At 45.0% G+C, this 26,289-nt stretch overlaps 1 protein-coding gene across 1 annotated transcript in view; it reads right to left on the bottom strand.

Annotated features, from left to right (window-relative positions):
• LOC126421539 (calpain-12-like) overlaps positions 1-26,289 on the bottom strand; it is a 71,854-nt gene that overhangs the window by 22,698 nt on the left and 22,867 nt on the right. The window contains exons 3-4 of the mRNA XM_050087237.1: positions 19,528-19,674; positions 8,415-8,618 (exon numbers count right to left, since the gene is read on the bottom strand). Coding sequence (XP_049943194.1) covers positions 8,415-8,618; positions 19,528-19,674 — 351 coding nt within the window. The remainder of the gene's footprint in view (positions 1-8,414; positions 8,619-19,527; positions 19,675-26,289) is intronic.

A 26,289-nucleotide genomic window follows, 5' to 3' on the forward strand; every position in this document is an offset into this window, starting at 1 on the left:
GAGACAGGGATGTAGCCTATCCCCGATGTTATTCAATCTGTATATTGAGCAAGCATCAAAGGAAACAAAAGAAAAATTTGGAGTAGGAATTAAAATCCAAGGAGAAGATATAAAAATTTTGAGGTTTGCCGAGGACGTCGTAATTCTGTCAGAGACAGCAAAGGACCTGGAAGAGCAGCTGAACGGAATGGACAGCCTCCAAAGGAGGATATGAGATGAACATCAACAAAAGCAAAACAAGGATAATGGAATGTAGTCGAATTAAATCGTGTGACGGTTAAGAAATTAGATTCGGAAATGAGACACTTGAAGTTGTAGATGAGTTTTGCTATTTAGGGGGCAAAATAACTGATAATGGTCGAAGAAGAGCGGATGTAAAATGTAGACTGGAAATGGCAAGGAAAGCGTTTCTGAAAAAGAGAAATTTATTAACATAAAGTGTAGATTAGTTCACGGGATTATGCTCGTGAGAGGCAAACCTTCGTAGGAGCATACTACCAAAATTCTCCCAACGAGGTTCCATGATGCTGTCGAGACGAAGCGTCACAGAAAGCTTGCCAATGTGACGTTTTTGTTTCATGACAGCGTCCCAACTCATTCTGCACATGCGTAGTCACACATGCTGATTCTTCAGAATATAAAATTTTGTCACACACCTCCGTATTCTTCTAACACAGTACCCAGTGACATCTCATTCTTTCCTTGGACGGAGAAACCATTGCGTGGCACACGTCAGAGCACCATATGGGAGGATGACGGTATTGTGGACCAAGCACATCGTAACTCTTTCACATGTGTGCCTGTCATAAGACAACAAGTGAATGGCTACGTGCGACATTCTGTGTTATCCCGCACCATAGGTCAGGGACTAATAGGAGCCGCATTGGGGAACTGCAGTCCCACGAGTAGACTGCCGTTAATGTCACAACACAAATGTGTCCCCGAACATCTATGGAACAAGCTCGGACGTTTACTCCATTCCAGTGGCAGTATCTGGGATATCAAGGACCAATCACAACAGTAGTCGACCAGCTTGCCTTGGAAGAGGATGTGTTGTTGTTGTTGTGGTCTTCAGTCCTGAGACTGGTTTGATGCAGCTCTCCATGCTACCCTATCCTGTGCAAGTTCTTCATCTCCCAGTACTTACTGCAACCTACATCCTTCTGAATCTGCTTAGTGTATTGATCTCTTGGTCTCCCTCTACGATTTTTACCCTCCACGCTGCCCTCCAACACTAAATTTGTGATCCCTTGATGCCTCAACACATGTCCTACCAACCGGTCCCTTCTTCTTATCAAGTTGTGCCACAAACTCCTCTTCTCCCCAATTCTGTTCAATACCTCCTCATTAGTAATGTGATCTACCTATCTAATCTTCAGCATTCTTCTGTAGCACCACATTTCGAAAGTTTCTATTCTCTTCTTCTCTAAACTATTTATCGTCCATGTTTCACTTTCATACATGGCTACACTTCATACAAATACTTTTAGAAACGACTTAGACACTTAAATCTATACGCGATGTTAACAAATTTCTCTTCTTCAGAAAGGCTTTCCTTGCCATTGCCAGTCTACATTTTATATCTTCTCTACTTCGACCATAATCAATTATTTTGCTCCCCAAATAGCAAAACTCCTTTACTACTTTAAGTGTCTCATTTCCTAATCTAATTCCCTCAGCATCACCCGAATTAATTCGACTGCATTCCATTATCCTTGTTTTGCTTTTGTTGATGTTCATCTTATATCCTCCTTTCAAGACACTGTCCATTCCGTTCAACTGCTCTTCCAAGTCCTTTGCTATCTCTGACAGAATTACAATGTCATCGGCGAACCTCAAAGTTTTTATTTCTTCTCCATGGATTTTAATACCTACCCCGAATTTTTCTTTTGTTTCCTTTACTGCTTGCTCAATATACAGATTGAATAACATCGGGGACAGGCTGCAACCCCGTCTCACTCCCTCTCCAACCACTGCTTCCCTTTTGTGCCCCTCGACTCTTATAACTGCCATCTGGTTTCTGTACAAATTGTAAATAGGCTTTCGCTCCCTGTATTTTACCCCTGCCACCTTTAGAATTTGAAAGAGAGTATTCCAGTCAACATTGTCAAAAGCTTTCTCTAAGTCTACAAATTCTAGAAACGTAGGTTTGCCTTTCCCTAATCTTCCTTCTAAGATAAGTAGTAAACTCAGTATTGCCTCACGTGTTCCAGTATTTCTACGGAATCCAAACTGATCTTCCCCGAGGTCAGCTTCTACTAGGTTTTCCATTCGTCTGTACATAATTCGCGTTAGTATTTTGTAGCTGTGACTTATTAAACTGATAGTTCGGTAATTTTCACATCTGTCAACACCTGCTTTCTTTGGGATTGGAATTATTATATTCTTCTTGAAGTCTGAGGGTATTTTGCCTGTCTCATACGTCTTGCTCACCAGATGGTAGAGTTTTGTCAGGACTGGCTTTCCCAAGGCTGTCAGCAGTTCTAATGGAATGTTGTCTACTCCGGGGGCCTTGTTTCGACTCAGGTCTTTCAGTGCTCTGTCAAACTCTTCACGCAGTATCGTATCTCCCATTTCATCTTCATCTACATCCTCTTCCATTTCCATAATATTGTCCTCCAGTACATCGCCCTTGTATAGACCCTCTATATACTCCTTCCACCTTTCCGCCTTCCCTTCTTTGCTTAGAACTGGGTTTCCATCTGAGCTCTTGATGTTCACACAAGTGGTTCTCTTATCTCCAAAGGTCTCTTTAATTTTCCTGTAGGCAGTATCTATCTTACCCCTCGTGAGATAAGCCTCTCCATCCTTACATTTGTCCTCTAGCTATCCCTGCTTAGCCGTTTTGCACTTCCTGTCAATCTAATTTTTGAGACGTTTGTATTCCTTTTTGCCTGTTTCATTTACTGCATTTTCATATTTTCTCCTTTCATCAATTAAATTCAATATTTCTTCTGTTACCCAAGGATTTCTACTAGCCCTCGTCTTTTTACCTACTTGATCCTCTGCTGCCTTCACTGCTTCATCTCTCAAAGCTACCCATTCTTCTTCTACTGTATTTCTTTCCCCCATTCCTGTCAATTGTTCCCTTATGCTCTCCCTGAAACTCTGTACAATCTCTGGTTCTTTCAGTTTATCCAGGTCCCATCTCCTTAAATTCCCACCTTTTTGCAGTTTCTTCAGTTTTAATCTACAGTTCATAACCAATAGATTGTCGTCAGAGACCACATCTGCTCCTGGAAATGTCTTACAATATAAAACCTGGTTCCTAAATCTCTGTCTTACCATTATATAATCTATCTGATACTAAAAGGAATCTCCAGAATTCTTCCACGTATACAACCTTCTTTTATGATTCTTGAACCACGTTTAGCTATGATTAAGTTATGCTCAGTGCAAAATTCTACCAGGCGGCTTCCTCTTTCATTTCTTAGCCCCAATCCATATTCATCTACTATGTTTCCTTCTCTCCCTTTTCCTACTCTTGAATTCCAGTCACCCATGACTATTAAATTTTCGTCTCCCTTCTCTACCTGAATAATTTCTTTTATGTCATCATACATTTCATCAATTTCTTCATCATCTGCAGAGCTAGTTGCCATATAAACTTGTACTACTGTAGTAGGTGTGGGCTTCGTGTTTATCTTGGCCACAATAATGCGTTCACTATGTTGTTTGTAGTAGCTTACCCGCACTCCTACTTTTTTATTCATTATTAAACCTACTCCTGGATTACCCCTATTTGATTTTGTATTTATAACCCTGTATTCACCTGACCAGAAGTCTTGTTCCTCCTGCCACCGAACTTCACTAATTCCCACCTATACATTTCCCTTTTTAAATTTTCTAACCTACCCGCCCGGAGATCCGAATGGGGGACTATTTTACCTCTGGAATATTTTACACAAGAGGACGCCATCATCATTTAACCATACAGTAAAGCTTCATGCCCTCGGGAAAAATTACGGCTGTAGTTTCCCCTTGCTTTCAGCCGTTCGCAGTACCAGCACAGCAAGGCCGTTTTGGTTATTATTACAAAGTCAGATCAGTCAATCATCCAGACTGTTGCCCCTGCAACTACTGAAAAGGCTGCTGCCCCTCTTCAGGAACCACACATTTGTCTGGCCTCTCAACAGATACCCCTCCGTTGTGGTTGTACCTACGGTACGGCCATCTGTATCGCTGAGACACGCAAGCCTCCCCACCAACGGCAAGGTCCATGGTTCATAGGGGGAGGATACAATGTCGTAATGGCATTCTTAACAGTCGAATCAGTGCATGCATCCAGGCCAGAGGGAGTGCATATTTTAGACATTGTTTTACCTAGGGACTCGTCTAATCACGAGGCGTATTCAAAACTGAGGAACGTTTGGTCATAAAAAATAAGCTTACGAAAAAATTTTTCTATTGACAGTAAGATTCTATTACATATCTGCCTTACATTTTCACTTAATCGCCGTTCATGTTTATAGACTTACTGCAAGGCTGCACCAGCTTCTTTAGCCCCTCTGCGCTGTAGTCTGACGCCTGGGAATTGAAGCGGTTTATAACGCCAGTGTTGAGTTCATGGTTGTTTTAAAAATGTTGTCCACCCAGCCACTTTTTCAAACGCGAGAAGAGAAAGAAGTCGCTTGGTGCAAGGTCGGGGCCGGCCGCTATGGCCGAGCGGTTCTAGGCGCTTCAGTCCGGAGCCGCGCTGCTGCTACGGTCGCAGATTCGAATCCTGCCTCGGGCATGGATGTGTGTGATGTCATTAGGTTAGTTAGGTTTAAGTAGTTCTAAGTTCTAGGGGACTGATGACCACAGAAGTTTAGTCCCATAGTGCTCAGAGCCATTTGAACCATTTTTTTGCAAGGTCGGAACTGTATGGAGGGTGATCAAAATGTTCCCACGAAAATCTTGAATCTTCTCCTTGGTTTTGACAGCGGTGTGAGGGCGTGTGTTGTCGTTCAAAAATGGTTCAAATGGCTCTGAGCACTATGAGACATCTGAGGTCATCAGTCCCCTAGAACTTAGAACTACTTAAACCTAATTAACCTAAGGACATCACACACATACATGCCCGAAGCAGGATTCGAACCTGCGACCGTAGCAGTCACGCGACTCCAGACTGAAGTGCCTAGAACCGCTCGGCCACCGCGTCCGGCTGTGTTGTCGTGAGGGAGGGTGATGCCAAACGACAGTTTCTCGCGGCGTCGATTTTGGATCGCACGTCTCAGTTTGGTTAGCGTTTCACAGTATACGTCAGCTGTAATTGTTGACGCACGGTCCAAGAAATCAATCAAAAGGATGCCCTTTTCGTCTCAGAAAACGGTAGCCATCGTTATTTCTATTCGAGAACGGAGATCGCTTAGACATTTTTGGTTTGGGTGAACTTCAATGGCGCCACTGCACTGACTGTTGTTTCGATTCTGCGTTGTTGTACGATATCGTCGTCTCGTCGCCTGCAACAGTTTGGGGAAACAAATCATCTCCATCATGTCTATAGCGCTCGAAAAACTGTCGTCACTGCACATTCTTCGCTCTCTGTGATGATCAATGAGCATTTTTGGAAACCTTCTCGCACACAGTTCGTGATATCCAAGCTGTTCATTGACAGTGCTGTAAAGTGAGGTTCGAACAACATTTTGGATTTCATTAGTCAGACCATTAATCGTCAATTGACGATCACTTCGAAGTTTCCGGTTCACTGAATCAACGATATTTTTGATCCGAATACTGGGCCTGCCACTCCTACGTTCATGTGAACATTTGTGCGGCCACTTTGAAATTCTCTACAGCATTTTCCTACTTGTCTGTCCTCATTATATCAGGTCGATACAGTAAGTATAACAGACATGCCGCACCGTACAAGAACGCTGCGATGAATATCAGCGTCATAGCCGGCCGGAGCGGCCGAGCGGTTAAAGGCGCTACAGTCTGGAACCGCACGACCACTACGGTCGCAGGTTCGAATCCTGCCTCGGGCATGGATGTGTGTGATGTCCTTAGGTTAGTTAGGTTTAAGTAGTTCCAAGTTCTAGGGGACTTATGACCACAGCAGTTGAGTCTCATAGTGCTCAGAGCCATTTGAATCAGCGTCATACACGCCTTCGTCAACCGGAAAAGTCGGCAATTGGGGAACACTGCCTGAATACAGAACATCGTATGATTTATGAAAAGACGGAAGTTTTATCCCCGGCATCATCTTTCTCGGACTGCGTCATTAAGGAAGCAATACATATCCGTACAGCCGATAATCTCATCAACAAGGATACGGGATTTCAACTGAGCACAGCCTGGAACGCTGCATTGGCTGCTGTTAAATCACGACGCAAAAATCAAGATTCTTCGATAACAGGCCCATCATAACACTGGCCTAGTACGGTCATTGGTGAGTAACGTCTGGCCGCACTATTGAGAAACGCAGCGTACAGCGCACGCGCGGGAGAGCCGCTCTGCGATTTTCGGCAGAGGGAGTTTGAATGTGGCAAATCACTGGGCATGCGCGATTTCTGCGGCTGCGCATTCTTCGCGCGCGTGTTCTAAAAACGGTGAGTCGGTGTGCGGATACCATCAGTCGTACCTGGCCACGAGCGAGGTTGAACCACCTGAAGATGTCGGACAGTTGCTCCGATGAAATATTTTGGAATTTGCACAACGTGATCCGGCGGCAAACCCGTGAAGACTACACTCCTGGAAATGGAAAAAAGAACACATTGACACCGGTGTGTCAGACCCACCCTACTTGCTCCAGACACTGCGAGAGGGCTGTACAAGCAATGATCACACGCACGGCACAGCGGACACACCCGGAACCGCGGTGTTGGCCGTCGAATGGCGCTAGCTGCGCAGCATTTGTGCACCGCCACCGTCAGTGTCAGGCAGTTTGCCGTGGCATACGGAGCTCCATCGCAGTCTTTAACACTGGTAGCATGCCGCGACAGCGTGGACGTGAACCGTATGTGCAGTTGACGGACTTTGAGCGAGGGCGTATAGTGGGCATGCGGGAGGCCGGGTGGACGTACCGCCGAATTCCTCAACACGTGGGGCGTGAGGTCTCCACAGTACATCGATGTTGTCGCCAGTGGTCGGCGGAAGGTGCACGTGCCCGTCGACCTGGGACCGGACCGCAGCGACGCACGGATGCACGCCAAGACCGTAGGATCCTACGCAGTGCCGTAGGGGATCGCACCGCCACTTCCCAGCAAATTAGGGACACTGTTGCTCCTGGGGTATCGGCGAGGACCATTCGCAACCGTCTCCATGAAGCTGGGCTACGGTCCCGCACACCGTTAGGCCGTCTTCCGCTCACGCCCCAACATCGTGCAGCCCGCCTCCAGTGGTGTCGCGACAGGCGTGAATGGAGGGACGAATGGAGACGTGTCGTCTTCAGCGATGAGAGTCGCTTCTGCCTTGGTGCCAATGATGGTCGTATGCGTGTTTGGCGCCGTGCAGGTGAGCGCCACAATCAGGACTGCATACGACCGAGGCACAGAGGCACACAGGGCCAACACCCGGCATCATGGTGTGGGGAGCGATCTCCTACACTGGCCGTACACCACTGGTGATCGTCGAGGGGACACTGAATAGTGCACGGTACATCCAAACCGTCATCGAACCCATCGTTCTACCATTCCTAGACCGGTAAGGGAACTTGCTGTTCCAACAGGACAATGCACGTCCGCATGTATCCCGTGCCACCCAACGTGCTCTAGAAGGTGTAAGTCAACTACCCTGGCCAGCAAGATCTCCGGATCTGTCCCCCATTGAGCATGTTTGGGACTGGATGAAGCGTCGTCTCACGCGGTCTGCACGTCCAGCACGAACGCTGGTCCAACTGAGGCGCCAGGTGGAAATGGCATGGCAAGCCGTTCCACAGGACTACATCCAGCATCTCTACGTTCGTCTCCATGGGAGAATAGCAGCCTGCATTGCTGCGAAAGGTGGATATACACTGTACTAGTGCCGACATTGTGCATGCTCTGTTGCCTGTGTCTATGTGCCTGTGGTTCTGTCAGTGTGATCATGTGATGTATCTGACCCCAGGAATGTGTCAATAAAGTTTCCCCTTCCTGGGACAATGAATTCACGGTGTTCTTATTTCAATTTCCAGGAGTGTATTTACAACACATCTGCCGGGAAAGCTTGTAGAGTCACAAAGATCCTTTTACAAGCAAAAATCCAATCACAGGGCGCGCTTCACTATTGGCGGAATCTATGATTGACTCGACCATTGCAATCTGCTGTCACCCACTGGCAGACGACTACTGAATCAAACCAACACTGCAGTAATTTCCTAAAGAGCCGGTGGAACTTCATTCGCGCCTACCATCAGCTAATTATTGGTCGCCGAACCTTAGTTTCGGAATACGCCTCGTACTTAGTCTATACTGTGTGAGAGTGTTTGGCCGCTGGCAGGTGGAGGTGCGGACCTTCCTGAGGAGGTGCGGCCGCTGGGCCACGGCGGCGCACGCGCTGAGCAGCCAGCAGTCCCCCAGCGCGCCCTGCCGCACCGCCGACGCGCCGCGGCCCTCGTCCAGCAGCCGGGGCTCCTCCACCAGCTCCTGCCATCCAACACAAGCAGACACCGACCTCCTGAGTAAGTCTGCAGGCTTCCGTGGCTGTTGTCGTGTACACTGAGGTGACAAAAGTCATGGGATAGCGCCACGTATACATACAAATGGCGGTAGTGTCGCGTACACAACGTATAAAAGAGCAGTGCATTGGCGGAGCTGTCATTTGCACTCAATTGATTCATATGGGAAGGTTTTCGACGAGCTTATAGCTTCACGACGGGAATAAACAGACTTTGAACGTGGAATAGTAGTTGGACCTGGACACATGAGACATTCCATTTCGAAAATCGTAACAGAATTCTATATTCACGGATGCACATTGTCAAGAGGGTGTCGAGAATACTACATTTCAGGAATTAGCTCTTACCGCGGACAACGCAGTGGTCGACGGCGTTCACTAAACGACCGAGAGCAGCGGCGCTTACGTAGAGTCGTCAGTGCAAACAGACAAGCAACACTGCGTGAAATAACCGCAGAAATCAATGTAGGAGGTACGGCGAACTATCCGTCAGGACTGTGCAGCGAAATTTTGCGTTAATGGGCTATGACAGCAGACGACTGGCGCGAATGCTTTGGCCAACAGAACATCATCACATGCAGTGTCTCTCTTGGATTCGCGACCATATCGGCTGGATACTACATGACTGGAAAACCATGGGCTGGTCAGATGAGTCCTAATTTCGGTTGATAAGAACTGATGGTAGGGTTCGAGTGTGGTGCACACCCAAGTAAGCCACGGACCCAAGTTGTCAACGAGGCAGTGCTCAAGCTGATGATGGCTCGATAATGACGTGGGCTTTAATGTAGGTTGATTCTTACAAAGAAGAAGACAGCAACCAGCGACTATTAATACTGCTATTTATTTATGTAAATAGCGCTGTAACCGGTTTCGAACTGACAAGTGCATCATCAGACGGCTGTTCACACAATTTACAAATTGCACTTTACATCATCGTCAGTTTTCGATTTTTATTCTTCCACTGTAGCGAAATATTCTTGGTGTGTTGGTGCCCTACGGTAGAAAACAGTGTTAGAAGCGCCCTACGTGAACATAACTAACCTCCAAACGATGAAATACAGCCGAGCGGTCTAAGGCACTGCAGCCATGGACTGTGCGGCTGATCCCGGAGGAGGTTCGAGACCTTCCTCGGGCATGGGTGTCTGTGTTTGTCCTTAGCATAAGTTAGTTTAAGTAGTGTGTAAGCTTAGGGACTGATGACCTTAGCAGTTACGTCCCATAAGATTTCAAACAAAAAATGGTTCAAATGGCTCTGAGCACTATGGGACTTAAATTCTGAGGTCATCAGTTCCCTAGAACTTAGACGTACTTAAACCTAACTAACCTAAGGACACCACACACATCCATGCCCGAGGCAGGATTCGAACTTGCGACCGTAGCGGTCGCGCGGTTCCAGACTGTAGCGCCTAGAACCGCTCGGCCACCCCGGTCGGCCTAAGATTTCACACACATTTGAACATTTTTTTAATGAAATACAGAGTAAACAAATATGTGAGGATAAGTGGTTAAAATATTTACATCGAAAATTCCGCGCAATTTCGTTGCGAAGTTGCACGATTGTATTTTTGAAACATTGCAAAATATGGAATAGTCTGTCCTCTGGTCCCTCTGAACCTATCATTGACTGTAAATGGCAATGTTTGGCTACTTGGAGACCATTTGTAGCCACTGATGGACTTCATTTTCGGAAACAAAGATGTTGGTGACGATGCGCCGTGTCTCTGGGCCACAATTGTTCCCGATTGGTTTGAAAAACAGTCTGGACAATTCGAGGGAATGGCTTGGCCACCCAGATCGCCCGACATGTTCCATCGAACATTTACGGGACATAATCGAGAGGACAGTTCCGTGCACAGAATGCTCCGCCAGCAATATTTTTGCAGTTATGGACGGCTATAAGGGTAGCATGACTCAGTATTTTTGCAGGGGCTTCCAACGACTTGTTGAGTCCATGTCGCGTCGAGCTGCTGCACTACGCCGGGCTAAAGGAGGCCCGACACGATACGAGGAAGTACCCCATGATTTTTGTCACCTCAGGGTAATGCGCCACTAAAGCCTTCTTGTTGACTCTGCTATGTGAATGAGAAATATATGTCTACACAGTAAATAAAAATTGTTTCCACAATTTCTTAAATGATTTTAATTCTAAAATCAGTTTCATCTTGCAAGCAGAGAATGAGGTCTGTCTCCCGATCCTAGATGTTTTGGTCTATAGATGATCTGACAGTACTTTAGAACACATGATATGTAGTAAGCCTACAGACGTAAGTAGATATTTAGATGCCACTTCACACCACCACACAGCCAAGACGCAAGCAGAGCTCTGCTGCCGCAGATCTGAATCAGCGTAAACTGCAGTCACATTACCCGAGCATCGCGTAGTGCTCCACATGCAGTAGGGTCGTCAAACTTTTCATACAATATGAATGCCAACAGACTGTTTATCTGAATGCCAACAGACATAGCCCACTGACCTGCCACCAATTATTCTAGCTATACGTTAATACTGTACCTGGTTTTACGACTTCTAATCGCTTAGGAACCTGGGTTGCATAATTAATTAGGTCACCAAGTGCTACCATGACGTCATTATACTCTAGTTTCGATGACACGGCGCCAAAACATGCATTTCGGGATATGGATTCTCCTAGTAAACTGATGAAGTTGGCGTCCCGCACATCGTACCAAGTATTGTCGGGATTGTTTACACGGTCTCTCTATATCTTTATTTATCGTTGCTTAGAAGAAAATACAGTAAGAAAGGCATCTCTAGCAGAGAAGCTTCATTATATTATGCTATAAGCAGGAGAGTAAGTACATATATTTTTGGATGGGGTCCGCCTTTAGCAAAACACAGTTTTGTTTTTTATCCCAAACATGTTTCACTGCAGTTGCAGCACCAGCAATTGGCTTTTATTTTATGGTTGTTAAACATAAATAATGTTCTTTACTGTTTGTATACATGTGAATATTATTTTTTAAATATTATTTTTTAAATCGTAATTACAGGTTTTCGAAGAAACACATAAAATTATGAATTCATACCCTTTTCAGTGATTGATTTTTTTCACTGTTTGTCATCTGCAACCATGTACAACTTAATGTAGACAAATTATTTAAGTTTTATATAGTTGCAGATGACAAACTGTTAACGAAATCAGTCACTGTAAATACATAACACATCAGGAAAACCACACCATGTGGTAAAAAGGTATGAATTCATAATTTTATGTGTTCCTTCGAAAATCTGTAATTACGATTTAAAAACAAATATTTACATGTATTCAAACAGTAAAGAACATTCTTTATGTCTAACAGCCATTAAATAAAAGCCCACTGATGATGCTGCAACTGCAGTGAAACATGTTTGGGATATAAAACAAAAGTGTTTTGCTAAAGGCGGACCCCATCCAAAAACACCTGTATTGGTAAAGCAAACACGGACACAAGAGCTTCAACCCCAAGATGATTAGGAGAGTAAGTATTTTCGAAATTGAAATTTCCATCATGTGTGTTGCTGATTGTTACCATGCAGCAAGTGAACGTAAATTACTGTCCAACAAAATAATTCCGTTGCGTTATACATTGTAACGTATTTCCTTCATTATCTATGAATCATGTTCCTCTTCGAAGAAAGTATTCCGCCCCTTTATAGAAGTCCAAGTCTGCTTTCTGGGGAAATGTTGGTGATCGTTTACTTCCACTTTTCCCGATTACACTTAACTCTTAAACAATGCAGTACTTTATCTGTTGCTGCCAAATAAAGCTGCGGGAAGTAATATCTCTTGTGAAGGAAAACTTGAATCTAGATTAACATAAGGGAGAGAACTGCCGTCACGATATTTCGAAGAAACGCTGCGAAGAGGTCGTGAGCACGACTGGTTTAAAAAGTTTGATGGAAGTCTTAAAGTGATGACAGGTGTCCATCATTGCCATATTCTGTCATTCTAACGAATGTGGAATGTGTTTCACACCTCATCCTTTCGAAAAGTCGAGGGAAAAAAACTGACACGCAAGACAATTTGTCAACATGTTGTTGTTGTGGTCTTCAGTCCTGAAACTGGTTTGATGCAGCTCTCCATGCTACTCTATCCTGTGCAAGCTTTTTCATCTCCCAGTACCTACTGCAACCTACATCCTTCTGAATCTGCTTAGTGTATTCATCTCTTGGTCTCCCTCTACGATTTTTACCCTCCACGCTGCCCTCCAAAACTAAATTGGTGATCCCTTGATGCCTCAGATCATGTCCTACCAACTGATCCCTTCTTCTGGTCAAGTTGTGCCACAAACTTCTCTTCTCCCCAATCCTATTCAATGCTTCCTCATTAGTTATGTGATCTACCCATCTAATCGTCAGCATTCTTCTGTAGCACCACATTTCGAAAGCTTCTATTCTCTTCTTGTCCAAACTATTTATCGTCCATGTTTCACTTCCATACATGGCTACACTCCATACGAATACTTTCAGAAATGACTTCCTGACACTTAAATCAATACTGGATGTTAACAAATTTCTCTTCTTCAGAATCGCTTTCCTTGCCATTGCCAGCCTACATTTTATATCCTCTCTACTTCGACCATCATCAGTTATTTTGCTCCCCAAATAGCAAAACTCCTTTACTACTTTAAGTGCCTCATTTCCTAATCTAATTCCCTCAGCATCACCCGACTTAATTAGACTACATTCCATTATCCTTGTTTTGCTTTTGTTGATGTTCATCTTATATCCTCCTTTCAAGACACTGTCCATTCCATTCAACTGCTCTTCCAAGTCCTTTGCTGTCTCTGACAGAATTACAATGTCATCGGCGAACCTCAAAGTTTGTATTTCTTCTCCATGAATTTTAATACCTTGTCAACATATTCTAAATAAATTTCTTGTAAAAAGTTGTGTTTCACTGCAAGCCGCTGTCGTGCATGACGAAATATGCCTATATTGTATATAGCACTGACACCAGTCGATACAGCATGGAGTGGCCACTCACCAAACGCGAGTATCATTCTTCTCATAGAAAGGTAGAGTATTTGCTACGTCTTTCCAACTGAATGAGAGCCCATTGTATTAACCCGTGCCACAGCTTTCTTAATTGTGATATAGTACGTATCATTTCTTTTACTCAAATCTAAGAGCTCAGGCGATAAAAAGATTTCCATAATCGAAGTCGATCCACAATGAACGCATCATAACTTCAAAATCTCCCGCGCTTTATTGAAAATTGCGGCATTCACAGCAACAGTCGACCGAACGTAACAGCAAGGAACACCAATATCACGTCACACCAAGATTTGTCCACAGCAATTTTGGAAACGACGAATAATAGTAAGACGTTACCTTGTGAAGTTATGTCCAATTCTTTATCAGGATCTATTGCATTTACTTCGGCTTGTGTTTTTGGCACGTTACTTATTTTATTGCATGTTTTTTCGGGACTAACTGCCATGGCTTATGAGGTTTACCCAAACAATTTTCCCGAGAAATAAATGCCATATTTATATGACGAATATTCACGAACAATATTACTATATGTGGACAAAAAAGCTCACAATGTGCATAAAATAGAATAAAAGAAAATGCCTGGATATATACGGAAACATATCCGGAAGAACAGAGGCGTTATGTGCTGCAGCGGCCATACAAATACTATTCCAAGGTTTTCAATCACTTTAGCAGCATTTGGGCATCGAAATGAATCGATGGTAACAGGTGATAATTTGTTCCGATCCGGGACTCATACCGGGACATGCACACCAAACCCTGCCTATTGCAGGAATACGAAATGGCGAGGAAGAGGTCATGGGTAGGTACGCTGTTAGTGTGTAACCGGATGGGAAGTTGGGTCGGATGGCCGAAGTGGTTAAGGAACCGCTTGTATTAAGCGGAAGATCCTTTTCGTGTCCCGGTCCGGCACATATTTTCACCTGTTACCATCGATTGATTTCGATGCCTAAATGCGATTAATGTTATTGAAATCCTTTAAAAGTGCAGATGCGTTGTTCCTGAATATTGCGGCAGTGAAACCGTCTTCTCCAACGAGGGTGTAAAACACATTTCTCTGAAGTAATCCAGCAGTTGGAAATTAAGAAGTCGATGAGGACAAGACGAATGCAATGTAAACTTCCTTTTTTTCAAATTCAGTATTATATTCGGAACAAATGGGAATTGACGCTTTGTGGCCACAAGTACACGTCCTTAATAAACGAAGCTGGTTCCGTAGACAGTCCTTAAATCTGACAAGGGTACTTTACGGACTGCTCTGCTCCCTTTGGTTTTCTTTATATGTATAGAATCTGGAGGTCAGTTATACACATTAATTTCCTACAGCAGTGTGAAGCAATTCTAAAGAGAAAGCTTTAAGATGAATGCATAGTTTAATAGGACTGTAATTGTAAGTTTGCTGGTTCCGACATCTCTGATACCATACTTTCTTTATTTATATTTAAATTTCATTTTTATTAAGGAAAGGAAATATTGTTTAACAAATTTTGAATCACAAATTTTTAAATCTAAATAACATGTTATTTGCTGGGAATGTGTGGCTGAATGTTGCTATTAAACCAGCCCAAACATCGCCGGTAGCGGAAAACTTAATTCTTAGGTTAATAAAAGGTGACAGATTAATTAAGCACTTGCTTGACAGGGCAGCATTTGAACAGAAATGTGGCAACAGGATAAGAAATAACCCGTTATATTTCTTAAGACTGTGTTACAAAATACTACTTAACCTTTGGTAAGTTCGGTAGTTACTTCATGTCCTAAACCTAATATAACGATATCTAAATAACTTTATTGTCTCTTGGCAGTCTACAACATCATCACTATGACAAATTAATTTTGCAGACACTCTTTTTAGTGTCCTAATTAAAAGGGAAACTCCGCACCCCACCATCCTCAGATTCAGTAGTAGGATGGCCCAGTGGATAGCCCGTCAAAATCTGAACACAGATCATGCATGAAAAGAGGAAAAAGGTGTACTGAATGTGAAAAACGAAGCAAAGTCGAAGCAGTGAACGGTGCAAGCTCAAGATATGCAATATCGAGCGAGTTGTTATGTGGTCACTGGTTTGGATGGCGAAGGGACTGCCCTGTGTTCAGATCTCCCTTTTGCCCCTTTCTTTCACAAAATTATGAACTGTGCGTCCGATCATTGAAGTATCTATGCACTGTATTCTAATTTGTGTCTGTGTTGTGGTGTAACGTCCGTTTGCAATAGCGAGGTGTAAGGAAGGGGACACGCAGACGTACGTACCTCCCCTTGTTCTACACAAGTAACACGTATTATTTGCGTTCCATTTTGGAAGTTTCGACTCTTTAATTCCTTAGTTGCAACATAGTTCATACCCTTTTATTTGTTGTTTTCCTTTCTGTGAGAGGTCTAAGTGGCATCTCGCCTGCTCCCACTGTTAATCACACTTACTTGCGACGGTAATACATTTTTACCACATAACTCAAACCAAGAAATAACGTATACTAAGACAGTTGCCAAGACTACAGAAGAACAGACACGTCAATGACCAGACGGAGACATTGGCATGAGGAAGATTTGAACACAGGAACCCTCTTTGCAGTCCAGCACCACGACCACACAACAAAGAAGCCTTCTTGCTGTTTTTAGGCTTGATCTGTATTCAGTTTTTGACGGGTTATCCACTGAGCCATTTTATCGCTAAATCTGATGGGGGTGAGATGGGGATCTTCCCCTGTTAGTACCGAGAGAGGTGATGCGATGGTTAGCACACTGGACTCGCATTCGGGAGGACGACGCGATAGTTCAAACCCGCCTCCGGCCATCGACATTTAGGTTTTCCGTGATTTCCCTAAATCGCCCTAGGCAAATTCCGGGATGGTTCCCATAAAAGGGCACAGCCGATTTTCTTCCCCATCCTTGACACCCTTCGAGCCTGTGCTCCATCTCTAATGATCCCTATGTCGACCGGACGTTAAACCCAATCTTCCTTCCATATTTAGTGCTTGCTAAGTTGGAATATTGTCTTCACAACAGATATCGTAGAACTATGTATGTATCGTAATTGCAAGAACACAGCTGAAGTGTCTGACTATTGGCGCTGAACAGGAATGTCTAACTGCTGCTTCAGAACTGTCTGAGGATCCGCAGCACGTCGTGTTTTGTGCCCGTCGGCGAAAGAATTTTTCTGCCAGTACAAGGCAGAAGCAGTGCAGTCCATGGCGACAGCGCTCCTGTCGGCGGCTGGTAACTCTATCGGAGGACGAATACTCGTACAACGCGTTAAAGACTGGCGTGGAAGCAGAAAGTGGTCCGAATTTTTGAGCGCCCTCTGGTGGCTGCTGCTTGGAACCGATAGGGGACGGGCCAGTGGTTACGCCTCTGTGGTGGCGTTGTCTGTTGTGCATGGCGTTGTTGTGAGAATTTTGTACAAAAATGCGAAACTTCAAACAAAAAATAAAATACTTTTTTGCTAGAGATTGAGCTATATCATTGATATATATAATTTTTTTTTCATTTAACAAAAATGTATTTTGTGCTTCTATATCATATACAGCGTGGGGTAAATACGAGGGTTGATTGAAAAGTAATGCCTGCACCTTCTTAACTCTTCAACAGTTGGCAGCATTGGTATGTGGCAGCTGTTGGCTTGTTCCGTAGCCTCTTCTCTACAGCTCCAGTTGGCCAGAAGCCTTAGCACTGAACGGTTGTGTTATTACAGTGTAAAGTATGGAACCCTGCGCAGACGGTCGCTCTGTCAGTGCGATTTAAGTAACGTGCAGTCATTGAATTCTTGACAGCAGAAGGCGTCACCCCAAAGGAGATTCATCAGAGAATGAAAGCAGTTTATGGTGATTGTGTTGATCTGAGTACTGTGCGTCGTTGGGCAAGTAAGTTTAAAGATGTAGAAGCGGGAACATCTGACCTGCGTGACAAACAAAGAGTTGGACGTCCTGTGACAGCAACCACCGAGTTTCACATGCAAAATGTTGACAGATTGATTCAAGACGATCATCGTATCACTCAGAGAGAAATTGCAAGCACAATCGGCATTTGGGTTCACATTATTGCTTTGCTTGGCTATCGGAAGGTCTGTGCACAATGGGTACCCGGATGCTGACTCCTGAAATGAAAGTGCACAGGCCTGAAATTTCCCGCCTCAACATCTTTAAACTTACTTGCCCAACGACGCACAGTACTCGCATCAACACAATCACTATAAACTGCTTTCATTCTCTGATGAATCTCCTTTGGGGTGACACCTTCTGTTGTCAAGAATTCAATGACTGCACGTTGCTTAAATCGCACTGACTGACCGTCTGCGCATTGTTCCATACTTTACACTGCAACAACACAACCGCTCAATGCTAAGGCTTCCTGCCAAATGGAGCTGTAGAGAAGAGGCTACGGAACAAGCCAGTACCTGCCGCATACCTATGCTGCCAACGGTTGAAGAATTACGAAGATGGAGACATTAATTTTCAGTCAACCCTCGTAAAAGTGGCCCAGAGAGCAGAGTTCCAGGGTACAAAGACAGACATCAGAGGAAAGGAAATACGGTACTAACTTCACTACAGCAGATGTTCAAAGTGACCACCATTCATCTCTTGGCATTTTTGGGCCCTGGTCAGCAAGTTGCTGAAGGCGGATCGAAGCTGGACTGCTGGAATTGTTGCAGTCTCACACGAAATCTTCTGCTGCAGTTCTTGAAGATTATGAGAGTTGTTGCGATACACCTTAGACTTTAGGGCTACCCACACAAAGTAATCGCACACTGAGCCGCGCGGGATTAGCCGAGCTGTCTAAGGCGCTGCAAAATGGCTCTGAGCACTATGGGACTTAAAATCTGAGGTCATCAGTCCCCTATAACTTATAACTACTTAAACCTAACCAACCTAAGGACATCACACACATCCACGCCCGAGGCAGGATTCGAACCTGCGACAGTAGCAGTCGCGTGGATCCGGACTAAGGCGCTGCAGTCATGGACTGTGCGGCTGGTCCCGGCGGAGGTTCGAGTCGTCCCTCGGGCATGAGCGTGTGTGTTTGACCTTAGGATAATTTAGGTTAAGTAGTGTGTAAGCTTAGGGACTGATGACCTTAGCAGTTAAGTCCCATAAGATTTCACACACATTTTTTGAGTAATCGCACACTGACTGATAAGATTACCTGGGTGGCCAGTTAGAGCCGTAACCAGACTGACCTCTGCTAACATCTCTGTCAAGCGTGAAGATTATGTAAGTATGCTCCAAGGTTCGGCCGGCTATACGCGCAGATGCTCCATGCTGTTAGAAGTAGCTGTAGGTCTTTCCATCTCCGTTAATGCTGCTACAGATACTTTCAAGTTGTCTGGGCTCCTGTTATTTGCCCCATCTATTTTTAGATAGCTACTAATAAATTAGAAACATTATGAGTATCTGTTAATTGGCATTTACATTTTTTAAATAAAAATGGAATTCAAAAAAGTTTAAAAAATACAGTGGTGGTAACAAGGTTAGAACAAGCGACTTCACGATTGCAAGGTATTACACAACCCACTCAGTTACTGATGGATGTGTTAACAAGCTAGAAAAGTTATGAACAAAACAGCGCTCAAAAATCATCTAATTTTCAAAGGCTATGTTTTCGTTTTTAAATTTTTTGGAATTGCGTCATTCTGTTCGGGGACACTGATGTCCAGGCACTGATCATTAATCGTATAAGCATGAAGAAAATCGAAGGGAGGAAATCTGTAAGATCCCCTTGTGGGACTAAATCCCAACCACTTGCACCGCTGACGTTCCTTTAGAACGTCGCATTCCCTGTTCAGTCCTGAGTAATTCTCCGATGTGACGTGACATTGGTGTGTAGTGTGAATCAAACGCCACTTGATCGGGCGTTGCCATTCTCTTGCGTGACATTCCTCTAATGTCAGTGCGCTGAGTCTCCAGCACTCGGAATTTGGTATTGAAACTGAAACATGTGAGTGTGCAGCGGTGATACAGACGTGCGGCCGCAGCCATACGACGTCGCCGAGGTGCGGCGCTTGCGGGTCTGAGTGGCTGAGGCTGCTCGCCTCTGCGGGGAAGTCCTCGTCGCGGAACAGCTCGCCCTCCGGCAGGGCTGCCACACGCTGCGCCGCCTCGCACTCCTCCTGCAACACGGCCGCCAACATCTTACAGTGGGCCCATCAAACTCTTTCTAGTAGTGTTGGGCAATCCGAGGATGGGCAAGTCCTTGGCTGTAGCATACACTATGGGATCAAAAGTATCCGGACACCCCCAAAAACATACGTTTTTCACATCAGGTGCATTGTGCTGCCGCTTACTGCCAGGTACTCCATATCAGCGACCTCAGTAGTCATTAGATATCGTGAGAGAGCAGACTGGGACGCTCCGCGGAACTTACGGATTTCGAACGTGGTCAGGCGATTGGGTTTCACTTGTGTCATACGTCTGTAAGCGAGATTTCCACACTCCCAAACATCCCTAGGTCCACTGTTCCCGACGTGATAGTGAAGTGGAAACGTGATAGGACACTTACAGCACAAAAGAGTACAGGCCGACATCGTCTGATGACTGACATAGACTGCCGGCAGTTGAAGAGGGTCGTAATGTGTAATAGGCAGACATCTATCCAGACCATCACCCAGGAATCCCAAACTGCATCAGGATCCACTGCAAGTACTATAAGAGTTAGGCGGGAGCTGAGAAAACTTGGATTTCATGGACGAGCGGCTGCTCATAAGCCACACATCACGCCTGTAAACGCCAAACCACGCCTCGCTTGGTGTATGGAGCGTAAACATTGGACCATTGAACAGTAGAAAAATGTTGTGTGGAGTGATGTATCACGGTACACAATGTGGCAATCCGATGGCAGGGTGTGGGTATGGCGAGTACCCGGTGAACATCTGCCAGCGTGTGTAGTGCCGTCAGTAAAATTCGGAGGCCGTGGTGTTTGGTGTGGTCTTCTTTTTCGTGGAGGAGGCTTGCACCCCCTGTTGTTTTGCGTGGCACTATCACAGCACAGGCCTACATTAACGTTTTAAGTACCTTCTTGCTTCCCACTGTTGAAGAGCAATACGGGGATGGCGATTGCATCTTTCAACACGATCCAGCACCTATTCACAATGCACGGCCTGTGGCGGAGTGGTTGCACGACAATAACGTCTCTGTAATGGACTGGCCTGCACAGATTCCTGACCTGAATCCTATACAACACCTTCAGGATATTTTGGAACGCCGACTTCGTGCCAGGCCTCACCGACCGACATCGATACCTCCCCTCAGTACAGTACTCCGTGAAGAATGGGCTGCCATTCCCCAAGAAATCTTCCAGCACCAGATTGAACGTATGCCTGCGAGAGTGGAAGCTGTCATCAGGGCTAAGGGTGGGTCAACACCATTACCGATGGAGGACGCAACGAACTTTTAAGTCATTTTCAGCCGGGTGTCTGGATACTTCTGATCACATAGTATATCCTCGTTCTATTGCAGAACTGGCGGAGTGTTCGTAGACTAAATCCAGGGTATATGCTGTTCCCTTAGAGTCTTTTGCGGTGGCATGCTTCAGTAAAATCTTCTCGGTTTACAAGCCGCGTCACTTCGAATAAACCGCTCGAGCTTTCGATAGCTGTCTCCGCTATTGTCATCAGGAGTTAAAATCAGCCAGCCCTGGTAGTCGGTGATTTTAACTCCTGATAACGATGTCGGAGACAGCAAATGAAAAGTCGAGTGTTTTATTTGAAGTGAGACAGCTCGTAAACCGAGAAGATTTTAATGAATCTCCTGTTTCACACAACGGATCGACTGTTGTCGGCAGCACTTGAGACCAGAACGACACTATCCGTCATTCTCGCAAAATTTCTGGGATGTATATTCGTTTCTGTTTGTCTCCAGCTGCCTCTTAGTATGGAAACACGGGCAGAGGTCACACTTGTTCTACAAATAAGAAAGTTGTGTTGAAAAATGTGTTTAATGTAAGTTTTTAGCGATTACATTTTTTACAGCAATTTTTTTGTTAATTGTGATGAATTACTTAATTCGGAGCATTGTAGCAACCATGGCGAACAATAAAACAATACTCAGTTATTTACTAAATGGCCATGTGAGACCTTAACAAGGAAAAGAGTACCCTGTTTAATGATCTTTTTTTTTCTTAAAACTGGAATCGAAAATCTGCATAGCAAAGAAAATACATAATACGAAAGCATTTTTTTTTTCAAAAAGAATATTATCCGAAAAACGCACTTCAGAAACTGCTATAACTTTCATTCATTTACACAAAACTGTTTTGCACAGAGGTGCGACAGACGACATGAACTTCCACGTTATGGACGCGTCCGAGAACTATGAGTAAAGCTGGTTGAATGGCTGAACCGTATAGTTCTCTAGCAGTTACGCTGTACTCGTCAAGTTCTCGACCCCCGGAGCTGTTTTCAGTTCCTTAAAATTATACTGAAGATGCTCGAGGCTAAAGATGCCGCAGATGGTGTGCCAACTGTGATAGACTATGCAACCTGAGAAACAGTATCATACTGCAATGAGATTTTCACTCTGCAGCGGAGTGTGCGCTGATATGAAACTTCCTGACAGATTAAAACTGTGTGCCGGACCGAGACTCGAACTCGGGACCTTTGCCTTTCACGGGCAAGTGCTCTACCATCTGAGCTACCCAAGCACGACTCTCGCCCGTCCTCACAGCTTTACCTCTGCCAGTACCTCGTCTCCCACCTTCCAAAATTTACAGAAGCTCTCCCGCGAACCTTGCAGAACTAGCACTCCTGAAAGAAAGAATATTGCGGTGACATGGCTTAGCCACAGCCTGGAGGATGTTCCAGAATGAGATTTTCACTCTGCAGCAGAGTGTGCGCTGATATGAAACTTCCTGGCAGATTAAAACTGTGTGCCGGACCGAGACTCGAACTCGGGACCTTTGCCTTTCGCGGGCAAGTGCTCTACCATCTGAGCTACCCAAGCACGACTCACGCCCCGTCCTCACAGCTTTACGTTTGGGAGGTAGGAGACGAGGTACTGGCAGAAGTAAAGCTGGGAGGACGGGGCGTGAGATGGTAGATGGTAGAGCACTTGGCCGCGAAAGACAAAGTTCCTGAGTTCGAGTCTCGGTCCGGCATACAGTTTTAATCAGCCAGGAAGTTTCAGTATCATACTGTTGGTATGTCAAAGGGTATGGTTCGTTTGTGCATGCCGTATTTGGAATTTCACTGAATGCTTTACATGTGGTAGAGTATTCTAACTGAATCTGTGTACTGTAAATATCGAGTTGAAAACAAACAAATGAAATGCTTCATTCACAAAGAGATACAGGAACTATTGCATCACCAAGCAAAAATTATTACTGAGCACTGTACGAAATTCGATGAAAATTTTAACATACTTTGGTTAGTTACTTAGTACAAACACGTTAAGCTCGTAAAAAGTATCTGAAGTTGAATTATTCCTAGTCTCTCTTTCGAAAAAATGCCTTTTTTATTATATCAGCGCGCGGTGCCCGTTCTTTCGGACCACACCTCCATATAATTGATTCACCTCGATGGACAAAGAACCCACCACCTTCAGTGCGGATGCACAGTTACGTCCGACCTCCTGTGGGAATCTCAAGGTAGCAAGCGTGGAGGACATGGATGGAAACTGCGGAATGTTGGTGCTAGGTGGAAATGTAGGTCGGTCGGGAGGCGTGCTGAGATAGCCCGCGCAATTACAATAAACACAGTGCTTAACGCAGCTGCGTAGTAATCAGGAGATCCCGGGTTCGGCAAACATTTTCACTCGTCGCCGCTGTTTCCGTATAAAGTCCCAACACAGCTGACATCAGTAGTTCCTTCCCTTTCCTTTCTGCCCCCTTTGGAAATTTTGGTAATTTGTGGTAAGATCTTATGGGACCAAACTGCTGAGGTCATCGGTCCCTACGCTTACGCACTACTAAATCTAACTTAAACTAACTTACGCTAAAGACAACACACACATCCATGCCTGAGGGAGGACTCGAACCTCCGACGGGGTAGCCGGGCGGACCGCGACAACTCTCATACCACGCGGCTACCCCGGGCGGCCGCTGCCCCCTTCACCTTCAGTTTACATAATAGACATTTTTATTATTTCCACCTTTCATTCTATTTGTGACTTATTGCCGACTGAAAGAAGCAGATAATCATAGTTTTTGCATCCCAGCCTAACGCACCTCAGGGTCCGACTATAACATCGACATGCACACACCACAATCGCTGACAAACAATGCGGTCCGTACTACGAGGTTTTCACAAGACCACGGCCTGCACTAGGAGGTGCTCGCAACACAAGTGCCTTCAACCGACAGTAGTGGTCTCGGTCCTGCAAATTCACTGCGGACCATTAAGCAGCCAGTGACAGCATGAATTGATCGGGGAACCTACCGTTGCCTGTGGACTTGCATACGAACCGGATTATTACACTGGAGGATTTTACTATTGCGTAAAACGACTTGGCTTTGGGTCCCTGGACATGCTGGTTAAGCTATATTGTTCTATCTTGGCTCTAGTTGACTTTGATTCGCTACAGACGGGATACGAACTAGTGCTCTTCTACTGTGACTATTTCAGAATAGTGAATAAATTATTGGTTCAAATGGCTCTGAGCACTATGGGACTTAACTTCTAAAGTCATCAGTCCCCTAGAACTTAGAACTACTTAAACCTAACTAACCTAAGGACATCACACACATCCATGCCCGAGGCAGGATTCGAACCTGCGACCGTAGCGGTCGCGCGGTTCCAGCCAGACTGTAGCGCCTAGAACCGCTCGGCCACCCCGACCGGCAATAAATTATTCTTCAGGTTTAGTGCCACATCGTTCAATTGTCTTCGAATGACATGTAGTAAAATGTTTCTATCCGTCCACTGCTTGCAAGCATCTTACAGATAATTTTATTTCCACTCTACATTTACCTTCCTTGTTACCCAGATGCAACCCAACGATAGCATGTCTTTTTTTTCTCCAAGTGACGGTACTGCAGGATGAATCGGTGAGATGTGGTACACTCCATCGTCGACAGGGCGAGCGCTGATAACGCGTGTCTACGAACACAGAGCTAGGCTGTGTTCTTCTGTCCGCTTAGTTGATCATTACTGCTCGTCACGTTTGATTCGCGTCCACCTTTACATGTTGCCTCCTCGCTGCTTACAGCTGGGTGCGTAGTAGCGACTGAAACGTGGCATGCAGCGGCGGGTACATCAGGAATCATTACGCATTCGTTAACGAATGTTGCAAGAAGCTCTTAGGTTCTCTAGGCGTGTTTCATTAATAGTGTGCTTCCGGATGTTCAGACGAATCGCTGATTCTATTTCATGCTGAATATTTTGACGATCAGTCCAGGTGTCTTCTAACGATACTGCGAGCTGTGCTGTCATGCGTACTCCTCGTGCCCGCTGCACGCTTTGATCCTTCTTTGTTTTTCAGAGCCCACACTTTTATTCTCTGAGACATAAATTCTCACTGCGTTTTATGCATCTACATCTACATTTATACTCCGCAAGCCATCCAACGGTGTGTGGCGGAGGGCACTTTACGTGCCAACTTTACGTGCCACTGTCATTACCTCCCTTTTCTGTTCCAGTCGCGTATGGTTCGCGGGAAGAACGACTGTCTGAAAGCCTCCGTGCGCGCTCGAATCTCTCTAATTTTACATTCGTGATCTCCTCGGGAGGTATAAGTAGGGGGAAGCAATATATTCGATACCTCATCCAGAAACGCACCCTCTCGAAACCTGGACATCAAGCTACACCGCGATGCAGAGCGCCTCTCTTGCAGAGTCTGCCACTTGAGTTTGCTAAACATCTCCGTAACGCTATCACGGTTACCAAATAACCCTGTGACGAAACGTGCCGCTCTTCTTTGGATCTTCTCTATCTCCTCCGTCAACCCGATCTGGTACGGATCCCACACTGGTGAGCAATACTCAAGTTTAGGTCGAACGAGTGTTTTGTAAGCCACCTCCTTTGTTGATGGACTACATTTTCTAAGGACTCTCCCAATTAATCTCAACCTGGTACCCGCCTTACCAACAATTAATTTTATATGATCATTCCACTTCAAATCGTTCCGCACGCATACTCCCAGATATTTTACAGAAGTAACTGCTACCAGTGTTTGTTCCGCTATCACATAATCATACAATAAAGGATCCTTCTTTCTATGTATTCGCAATACATTACATTTGTCTATGTTAAGGGTCAGTTGCCACTCCCTGCACCAAGTGCCTATCCGCTGCAGATCTTCCTGCATTTCGCTACAATTTTCTAATGCTGCAACTTCTCTGTATACTACAGCATCATCCGCGAAAAGCCGCATGAAACTTCCGACACTATCTACTAGGTCATTTATATATATTGTGAAAAGCAATGGTCCCATAACACTCCCCTGTGGCACGCCAGAGGTTACTTTAACGTCTGTAGACGTCTCTCCATTGATAACAGCATGCTGTCTTCTGTCTGCTAAAAACTCTTCAGTCACACAGCTGGTCTGATATTCCGTAGGCTCTTACTATGTTTACCAGGCGACAGTGCGGAACTGTATCGAACGCCTTCCGGAAGTCAAGGAAAATAGCATCTACCTGGGAGCCTTTATCTAATGTTTTCTGGGTCTCATGAACAAATAAAGCGAGTTGGGTCTCACACGATCGCTGTTTCCGGAATCCACGTTGATTCCTACAGAGTAGATTCTGGGTTTCCAAATACGACATGATACGCGAGCAAAAAACATGTTCTAAAATT

This window comes from Schistocerca serialis, chromosome 1, assembly GCF_023864345.2.
Source record: "Schistocerca serialis cubense isolate TAMUIC-IGC-003099 chromosome 1, iqSchSeri2.2, whole genome shotgun sequence".
Lineage (NCBI taxonomy): Eukaryota > Metazoa > Arthropoda > Insecta > Orthoptera > Acrididae > Schistocerca > Schistocerca serialis.